The 10,592-nt window shown below is 37.7% G+C and overlaps 1 protein-coding gene across 1 annotated transcript in view; it reads right to left on the bottom strand.

The window, feature by feature from the left end:
- Positions 1-1,299: 1,299 nt before the first annotated feature.
- Positions 1,300-10,592, bottom strand: part of SLC9A9 (solute carrier family 9 member A9) — a 215,758-nt gene continuing 206,465 nt past the window's right edge. The window contains exons 16-17 of the mRNA XM_075717165.1: positions 2,079-2,184; positions 1,300-1,556 (exon numbers count right to left, since the gene is read on the bottom strand). Coding sequence (XP_075573280.1) covers positions 1,335-1,556; positions 2,079-2,184 — 328 coding nt within the window. The 3' untranslated portion in view covers positions 1,300-1,334. The remainder of the gene's footprint in view (positions 1,557-2,078; positions 2,185-10,592) is intronic.

Genomic DNA, 10,592 nt, shown 5'->3' with positions numbered 1-10,592 from the left:
GTTCAAGCTTCTGATCTTTCATAACAGCATATAGAACTCCAATGTTCAAATTTATGCTTAAAACAGCTGTTCCAGAGTCACATTTAACCAGAAATTAATTAGCCTGGAAAGGAATGACTAAAACTTAAATATAATCAAGTTTGTATTTCAGCTTCCATCTGTGGTGAAATCCAGAACTATTCAGCTTTATGATAATTCATGGAGATGGCTTGATTTTTATTCTTATAGTTTACAAATTTCTTCCTTGCTCATTGTCTTTGTGTATTAAGATTATCCTTATTTAAAAACTCCTCATGGTTTACCTTTCTTAGGAACATTATCATGCACAATTAGTTGAAACTTTTGCGGTGAGAAAAGGCATGTGCTCTAACAACAAAAGCCTGGCTCTATCCCTGTATTTGCACTGCTTAGCTGATATGTGCAAAAGCTGATCTGTGCTAATGCTTGATAACAGTATATGGCAGCTAGCTGTATGTATGGTTGACCACTTGTTTACCCAGTTACTGTGTTTATTCAGACACAATTAATACTTTCATACCTAAACTGTCCTTTTTTAATATCTAACCACTACTGTCCTCATCACTAGTGTGATATTGAGTGCCCAGCATAAATGGAGAGATCGACAAATTTATCCTTGGAGCAGTCAGTCTTAAGATATAGCTGTTTTGCAGAAATACTTGATTAGAAACAACTCACTTTCCTTGAACAATAAGAAATGAAACAGTGGACTTCTTAAAGCATACATTTAGAATGATCTTGCAAAACAACAACTTGTCCCAGCATGTAAGCTTTGTGTGCTGCGAAGCTGTAATGACAAATGCTTTGTGGAATAACTACTGTTTAAATAGTGGTCATGCGCATTTAGTGCAGCAATAAAAGGGGGTCTGTTGCTGATTTCAGACTTCAATATCTCCTACTATCAACATTCAGTTTATGGCAGCCTGGTGCCAACCCTATATGGACTAGGCTATTAGGTGCATTTAGAAAGCAAGTGTTGGGCTAGTTGTCAGGAAAAGTCTATACTGTGAGCATGAAGGAGCTTGATCTATCAAGACTGAGGTGCTGCAATGCATGTTTTAAGTATTTTTAGATCACATACTCATTGGACAAAGAATTTGTGTAAAAACTGCTTTAGTCAGAGAACCTGTATATTGTTGTAGGTATATGGATGATGGTAGACTCTTTCCTGGGGGAAGCAGGCATTTAGTTGGTAAAATCTGTTTTCTTTTATTTTTTCTTTTTGTGATTAGTACATTTTCTAGCCTCTTGTTCACATAATAGTATCTTTTATTTCTTTGTTTTAGTCTTATTTCTTGTGATTAACATTACACTGTTCATGCCAATGAATTCATCTGGGGTTGACCAGCAGTGTGTTCAAGCTGGAGTTTGTACCCTCCTAATCCTAGGTCTCCTTCATTAATATCTTCCTTGCCCATAGCCTGGGTGAAGCCTGTTCTGTCCTGTGTTGGCACTGGTATGTGAGCAGATGATTCATAGTTTTCAGTCAATTCATCATTATTTATGATATAATCTGTGTTATCATCCTTCAGTTGATCCTGTATTCGAACAAAGAAAAAGATCAGTGAAAGGGCGACTCTTGAGGAGGATTTTTGTTAAAACTTAAATGAAGAACAAGTCTGATACAATTCCACTTAAATTTTATTTCATTATTTGCTTTTTTTTCTTTTTTCAGGTGTTAATTTACTATCTTGGTGTTGATTAAAGCAAATAGTTGCTTACCATGTTCTGCTCTTGAGCAGTGTTAAGAAACCTACCCTTCAGATCTTTAAGATAATTTCAGTGCTCAAATATCACTGATGGGTAGCCAATACTTTCAGCATCTGGCTGAATTATTTAGAACATGTCACTCGTATTTGAAGCTCACAGTATTAGTGGCCATTCTTGAAAATGTAGCACTGCCCCTTCCAAGACTTCTTCTCTGCAACCCTGAAGAAATTGTGGAATTCTTAGCCTTAAAAGTAATAAGCTTTGGAAAAGGAACTTTACTGAAGTGTTTCATTGAGTATGGCAGGTTTTGGATTACACCTTAAATACAGTTAACCAAGCTAGGTACTTACGCCATATGCACTGGGGCTGGTCAGAAGCCTGGCAACAGGATTACACCATTCAGGTAATGTCGTTGTGAGAGGTGGACCGGCGTGGGTTAAGATAGGTTTTAGGTATCTGCGAAGTTTGTTAAAGGATATTTCCCATACAGATATTGATACTAACATGCTTCTCTATTATACAAAGAAATGTCATTTTAAAGCATATGGGAATCATCTAACTGAATGGAAACATAGAAAATACCATCTCTTTACCCACCAGTTACTGCATATGTTCACCTGTCATCAGTCTTGTCTAATGTTTTTCAGTAACAACATCATCGTCTCCACCCCCCACCCCAAACCCAAACCCAAACCACTTGATGCTCAAAATATGTCTTGAAGGGTACCAGAATGGCTGAAGGGGATATGTTGTGGGATACATAGATGTAGTAGGAGCTGGAAGAGAGGAAATGTGTACTAGATTATCCTGTTTCTTATTCTCATCTACTGTTTGCTGTAAGTGTGGTCTTATGCAATTTTAACAGGAAACAATTTAAGATGCAACTGTATTGGCTACTTTATGTAAGAACAGTGGTGAACATTTTCTTAAACACATACACTCAGCCTTTTGTAAAATCAGTGCATTTCTTCAATAGGCAAAGTATATTTCATCAAATATTAAGTTTCTTTATCTCTGGGAGTGTACATAAGTTGTTCTCTGTAATACTTTATTTTCAGCATTCAACACATTTGTTTTACACTTCATACACCAATGCTCCTTTACATAAAATTATGTGAATAAATTAGGAACAGGCTTTATGCTATTGTCTCGCACCTGTCTTTCCAATCTTTTCATCCAAAAGTGCTTTATTGAGATAAAAGAAAAACCTGCTCATCTTGAGCAATTATATCATCCTTGTATCTGTCAATAACAGCTTTCCCATGAGCCCCTCAGGTTGACTTATCTTCTATGCTACTTTTACTCGCAAAGTAATTTTCAGTGTTCTTTGGGAAGCAGGTCTGTCAGCTGCTTTTGCTGGTAGGGAAAATTTGCTTTATTGATTGTTGTCCCACTTTCTCACCCCCCTGCTCCTTTCTCCCTCTTTCTTGCTTGTGCTCTCTCCCTTACTCTTTCTCTCTGCCTCCTTGAAGAAGAAAGGAACAAATGTAAAATTGAATAGTGATTTGAGCTCTGCAGCAATATTGTAGAAATACTGAGTAAGTAACAGGGGTCTTAAACCTAACTGTTCCAGTGCCTCCTTTTCATTCATTATTGGTTGTTTATGGTATCACTGCTATACACACAGAGTACAAATCCTGTATGCTGAAGAAACTGTTATGTAAAACATCCTTATGATCTCAATTACAGATAGAAAGGCTAAATAACTTGCTCTGCTGTCCTCTATCCTACAGCCATGGAAGCTGTTCTATAGTATCTGGGTTTTGTGTGTGTGCATTTGTGTATTTTTTTTAAAATTAAATTGCATCTGTCAGAAGATTGTGTGGTTCCTTCATCCAACATCATATACTGAGTTAGTGTGGAAAAATTAATTGAGCCTATTTCAAAAAAGATTGCAAGATTTTAATATAAATTCTTATCAGAACCATGATCAACATGGGAATCTCATGGGATCAAATTGTGTAGGTAAAGTTTAGATCCTCTTTCTTCTGTAAAAGCAAAATCAAACTAAACAATCCTTTTCTGATCCACTCCAATCTTATTTGAAACCTCTAAAGTGTCAAGCAGTTAAGAGCTATTATTAAAGAGCAATGTATGAAAGCCATCAATTAGAGTTTTGTTTTTAGCACTTCAGAAAAACCTAATTAAAAGGCCAAAAATGGAAGCAGGAGCCTAATTCTCTAAGTTTTTAATGTTTGGAAATATTGGCTTTGTTAGTACAAACAACTTGAATTGTTTGAACTGAGTTTTCAGACCTAGCATGAAAAATACAGGCTTGTAATGGAAGTTGTATTTGATTATACTGAGTTTTGTCTACTCTGTTCTTTTATTCTCTTCCAGAACAAGTAACTGAAGATGAATATTACTCTACATTCCCTCCATAATCTGACGATCTCTGAGCTAGGCCTTACTTCTAAGCAGCCTCATATCTATAATGAGCTTTTATACCTCTCAGTAAAAATTTGAGTCCTGTTTTCCACCCATGCTTGCATGAAGCCCAGCACCACATCAGATAGGAATAGAGGGTGCATGCTGAAACAGGTCATCTACTCGCCTGCCACAGTAGGCTGCCATCTTTTGAGCCACCACCACTTTTAGCATAAACTTTTGTGTCTGGTGTGTTTAACTGATTGCTATGTGTGTACACTGATCTTTAAGTTGAGTGATGGCTTCATTTTGGGCTGCAACAGGTCCTCTAAGTCCCCTTCCTTTTGCATTTGCTCTAACACTTTTATTGTGTATTGTCCACGCTTCTGGTTTGAAGCCTCTTGAGATGCAGAAACTTTTTTTATGGGCTCAAGCTGCGCCAGGGGAGGTTTAGGTTGGAAATTAGGAAAAATTTCTTTATGGAAAGGGTGGTCAAGAATTGGAACAGGCTGCCCAGAGAGGTGGTGGAGTCACCATCCCTGGAAGTGTTCAAAAAATGGGTAGACGTGGCACTTTGGGACATGGTTTAGTCTAGTCTACCCTTGATTGGTTTAGTGTGGAGTTGGTAGTGTTAGGTTAATGGTTGCACTGGATGATCTTAAAGGTCTTTTCCAACCTAAACGATTCTATGATTCTATGATTCTATAAGACAATTTTCTTGTGCTTGTTGTGATGCTTCTGATTCTGTAATAAATTATTTATCTCTTTGTTCCTTATTTAACTAGTTATTATTCAGCCCACTAAAGGAACTTAAATTGCACTGGACTGTTTTTCATTGTTTTAATAACCTATGCCATAAATGTTTCCTCTTTATTGTTGACGCAGTTGCTCTGTAGTATTACAGACGTAATCACATCGTTCAGTGCAGCATGAAAGAGGAATTCTAATCCATGTGCAGTGCTGGCATTTCAAAAGTATATCAGACATGGGTCTATAGCATTTTAAGTCTGGCAAGAAGTCTTATCACACTCCAGCTGCTCTGGTTGCATCTCCCAGCACCTCCAGGGAGAAATAATTTCAATTGTGTAATAGAAAAAGGTAGATTTTTACACTAAGGCTGCTTTAAAAATTGGAAGAAACTAAGTGTAACCCTCTTTGCATAACTCAGAATTTACTGCCAAACCAAATTCATGCCTCCCTAATTCAGGGATAGGGAAAAGATAGTGGGGAAAACATTGTATCAATCAACCCATTTTTAGATTTGCACTTCAGCCCTCCATGGGCAGAACAGCCCACCTGCATGTCTCAGATTCTACACCATACAACATACTGTGTTGAAGAATATTATTAATATTGTAAAGGTGGTAACTTCTAAGTTGGGAAACTGAATTTGGGATGCCTGTATAGGCACATGTGTAGCATTTTAATCTGTATACAGTACTGGCATATTAGCATGTCTTACTTTCATAATCAAATACCAATTTTTTCATTGATTCCCCATATCTCCAGGCTTCCACTCTCAGTTCACGTGCCCAGAAATGTTTACCCTGGGTCCCCTCACTGCTATTTGAACATCCCTTTGCCCAGGCAGTTCCAGTCTTCCCTTGCCACTAGCCAGGCACAGTTCTTCACCCTTCCTGTCTCACTGACACCAGACTCAACATCTAAATCTGCTTACTCCTTCCTGGTTCAGCCTCTGTGTCTTCTGAGTTTTACTCAGTCCTCTTCTGTACCACACAGCAATAAGCAAAGAAGGCAATGACATTGCAGATGACACTGGGCAAGTGTCTGAACACTGTAGCCTAAAGCTGAACTACAGGCAGGTTGTCTGCTGGGGCTGATGAGGCTGAGCAATTCAAATAGGGGCTGTGGGAGGGTACAGTGTGCTCAGTGGCAACAGGACCTTTGGAATTTAGCTCTTGAAATTCAAGAGGGGGTTTTTTTTGGTTGGTGGTGTTTTGTGGTGATGTTTTTTGCTCTCTTTTTGAAAGTGTATGTGACCTAGTTTAGGTTGGAGTTTCAAAGAAATGGCAAAAGGCATTTCCAGGTGGAATATGATGTCTTTGCTCTAAGTATAGTGCATTTAAAAATAATCTCATGAGGATTTATCAGGAACAAAACAATGGAATTGTGTGAGCTTTATTTTTTTTTTTTTCCCCCCCAAAACATTATGCCAGAAACAAACATGTATTATGGAAATTTTCCTCCTATATAGCTACTGTTTCACAAAAGTACAGGTAACCTGAACCAGGCTTTTCAAGTGAGAAGTCTCAGGTAATCTTGATAAGAAACACTACTGCACTAGCCATATTGCAGAACATCTAGGGTTTCCACTATGCAGAAAATTCTGCAATTTCAAAATAGTTTTTGCATTATATCATGATGAAAGATCAGAATCTCAGAATTTCTGTTCTTTCAGCCAATAAGCATCAAATGACCACACTTTATTAAATTGACATGTTCTGTCCAAATTTTGAGAATGTTGGTAAAAATAACTATTTATCTTTCTGATAAAATGGCATTAGCGTGCTAAAATAGGGAAAAATATTCTGGCAGAAATGTTGTGGCTGTTTTGACTCAGACTTAAAGGAGGTTCACTTCTCTCTTGTTGGAGGAACAGTGTCCTAGTCCAACTGTGGCTCTGCTGAAATGCGTAGCAGTAAGAAAGAACTAACTTGTAGTTTGGAATGGAACAAAAACCAGCCACAACAACAAAACCAAAACCAAACACCCCCCACAACCCTCCAGCAAAGCAGAAGATGCGCCACAGTTTGAAATACGGATGGCAGCTCTGCTTCAGCTCTAAAGCCCCGCATTTGGCCCAGAAGGTGTTTCGCCTTTTGCCTCATTGCATGATGGGGGCTCTGTCACTCAAGGTAATCCAATTCTCCCCAAAGGCAAATATGCTCACACTATAATATTTACTATTTAAAAGCCCCAAAGTAGAGGAATTCTTGTGATACTGTTGCCTTTAAGTAGTAGATCTTGTTATACTAATGAAATATAGTCCTTGAGTAGCAGTGAAGCATATTTTGCTACCTTGATAAAATGGAAGAAGGAAGGGAGGATGGCTAAGCAGCTGGTTGCTGACCTTCAAAAATAAGGGGATGGTAGAACAAATGGGCATGCACAAAATAGGAGAAACTGGGTAAGAGGTAATTCGGGCAGGGGGAGATCGCGACCACCGACCTGATTAAGGACTGAAGCAAGTACCCCCCCCACTCCTCCTGCGCAAGCGCAGTGAATTAAAAAGACACTATGGCTTTAAAGACTACGCGAGTAAACTGTTAACCAATGAAGATGAGCGCACAAAGACAAGTTAATGATTTGAAAGGTGTGGAAATTGTATATTCAATGTATAAATAAGGGAATGGAATCCGAACTTGGTGTGCTTGATTTGTGGAATTCTTCCACCTTGCACCCTACGCAGAATAAAGCAATATCTCCTTTCAAAACCATTTTTGGTTTCGGGACCTTTATTTCCAGGTAACAATACTAGTCAAAATTACACACAGTGATTTTTTTTTTTTTTTTTTTCCCCCCGAAGACTATTTTCCTATATCAAACTGTGCTATAAATACATACTTGTTAAAACTATGTTGTTTAATATTCTATTGCTAGGTGCTATATTTCTGTTGTAGGCATAAGTCTCTAGAGGTAAATGTCACCGCTCCCAGAATCCATCCACTGTGCAATGTTTTTAAGATTTCTTGAGGTTTGCAGACTCTTATTTTAAAGTGTTCCTTTCATGAATATTTTTATTTAAGTCTGAGTTTGTGAATTAGTTATGTAATGAGTTTAATATTACTTTTGGTTGTATTTGTGAAAAAACATACATAAGAAAGGTATCAAAGAAAAGATGACACTTCTGTTCATTCAATATTTTCTATTGAAAAGGTAAGTAAGGACAGATGTTTTGTTCCTTGGTTTTTTTGGTTTTTTTTTTTTTTTTTTTTTGAGAATGATTTTGATATTAGCTATGTGATAGCCTAAAGAGCAAACATTTTCATTTTGATAGTGTTTAAGTTGGAGCAGGCAAACCATGAAACTTTGATTATCTGGCTAAGTTCTGCACGTGGCTGACTCCTGCTAGCAGCTGACTGAGATTATTGGGTTGCTTTATACAACAGCTTGTGTGCATGACTGAGCTGGTGAGGCACAGAGACATCTCCAGGTCTTAAGTGCATGCACAGCAGATTAAAATCACATGAAGAAGGAGAGGCTTTTTTAGAGGGGTCTCTCCTCCTCACTCTTGCAAGAGAGGATGATGTTTTCTCATGTACCATGGAATTTTTTTCAGAGGATTGGGAGTTATCAGCGTAGACTGGTTGAAAAGCACAGGGCATGGTTATATTCGTTTTAGTTGTTACAATAGCAGGTATGTTTTTGAAAAGACCATGAGATCTGCAGTGACTTAATGTGTAAAGATAACCATGTAAAGATAATCTGCACTGTGGAGAAAGCTGAGAAGGATTCACCAAATCTGGTATAAATGATACTTTAACTTATAGTTGTTACTAGTGAATTCTGCTCTAGTTCTTTGTGACTCTTCTCTTTTTATGGAGTGGTTTAAAAAAAAATTTAAAATTCCCACTGCTGTTGTAACTTAAAATACTAAACAACTGAGGATAAATGGAATCATACTGTAGTCCTGCAAAGTCAAATAATCAGGCCTGTCTTTTTTTTTTAAGATTCATTCTGTCTGTCTGTCTCATGTCAGATCAGGGAGGGTGGTGGTAAAAACTAGTTCAATGCATCTTTACAGGAAAGACTGACTGTCAGATTCTAGAGCCAGATGTCATGTCAGACCCAAAGAATTAACTCTGGCTTTTATGCAGAATATGGCTAAAAATTTGCTGCTTTCAACTTTGAAACTGGAAGCATTGCAGAGATGTGGGCAAAATGGAGGGAGTTAATAGAATTGATCTTAGTCAGGTCTTTTTATAGATAAGTAGCTGTAGACTGAGAATTGGCTTGTTCTCTAGTTTGCAGAGTGAAATGTCTCGAATATTTGCAGACCATGGGCTTCTAGTTGTGAGCTCACTGAAGCAGAGATGAAAATGGAGACATCTTACTCAAGTTATTTGAAGCCTATTATATCGTGAATGTAACACCTCCATGCAAAGAAAAAAATCCAAGTCATAAATGGAGACTTGCTTATACAATTGATGAGCGGGTAATGCAGCTACTCTTGAAAACAGAAGGATAGGGCATGCAAAGGGATAGAAGAATACTCATATAAGATTCAAAAGGAATATATGAACAGGCAAAATGTCAGACAAATTAACATTAGAAAGAGCTTTGGGAGATGCAGACTACGTGAGGCAGCTAAAGAGAAGAAGAAAGAATCTCCCTGATATCAGTTGTATAATAACAAGGAAATGATCCTTCATCTAACAAAAAAAAAACCCAACCCCAACCAAAATACAACCAACTAAAAAAAAAAAAATGCACCAACAGAGACGCATAAGTCAGCTACACACACAATGAAGAGAGAAGACTCTGTTGCACTAGTGATATCAGCATTGATGACATGAATGTGACTTTGACTTCAGAAAAATGTGATTCAAAGTCGACATCATTGGTAGGATTCATCTCCCCTATCTTCAGACACCTGGTGTCTGGATATCTGAAAGAAATCTAATCTGTCAGTCTTACTTTATCATCAACAAAGAGAAACGTTCAAATCCCAAGGTGGTTAGTCTCATCCTGCAGTGCTGGAGTTAATTGGAATGAATTGAAACTAGGATGAGTTTCTTTCCCTTTATTGACTATAAAAGGGTCTGACAACTATATTAGACTTAGATGGCTCATAATTAAGTATCTAAAGTTGGGTGAAATGAATCTCACTTCAGGACATAAGAAAATAGCACCCCTGAGGCAAAATATAAGAAACCAAACACAACATCCTCCATACCAAGGAAACTAGGAGTGTATGAAAGGCATCCATCTTCATAATTAGGAAATACTCTATTAAATGCATTTAGAAGAAAAAAAAGATAAAAATGATATGAATTTCTGTGTAATAAATAAGGCATCAAAGCCAGCAGCAGAAATAAAAACTTTAAAATCATTAAGCTTGTGAAAACTGAATGACCATGGAATTCATAAAAAGAAATTTCACCTCAGAGAAAACTTAAAAAGATTTCCTGGCACCTTTGAAGGCATGCAAAATTTCTCAGGACATTTCAAAACAGGTCTGTCTGTGGCTTGGCAGCAGGGTTTCTTTTCCTGCAGAAAAGGAACTTCTGCATACGGTACATCTTTAGCGTGATTACAAAACTGGAGATACCATTGGCATGAGTAAGCTAAATTATTGCATTAGAAAGGATGAACACTGGTGTGACCTGCCTGTGCATAGACCCTTAGGGCCTTACAAAGACTCTGATGCCAGCTGCCTCAGATGAGATCACTTTCAAGCTCTTCACATGAAGTGCATTTGTTGTACAAAATGCTTCAGCCCTGGTACTGGCAGAGGGAACGAATGTAGAAGAGCA

The sequence above is a fragment of the Pelecanus crispus genome, chromosome 9 (genome assembly GCF_030463565.1).
Source record: "Pelecanus crispus isolate bPelCri1 chromosome 9, bPelCri1.pri, whole genome shotgun sequence".
NCBI lineage: Eukaryota > Metazoa > Chordata > Aves > Pelecaniformes > Pelecanidae > Pelecanus > Pelecanus crispus.
Note: the sequence above shows the minus strand (reverse complement) of the source record. Positions and strands in the feature narration are given on the sequence as shown.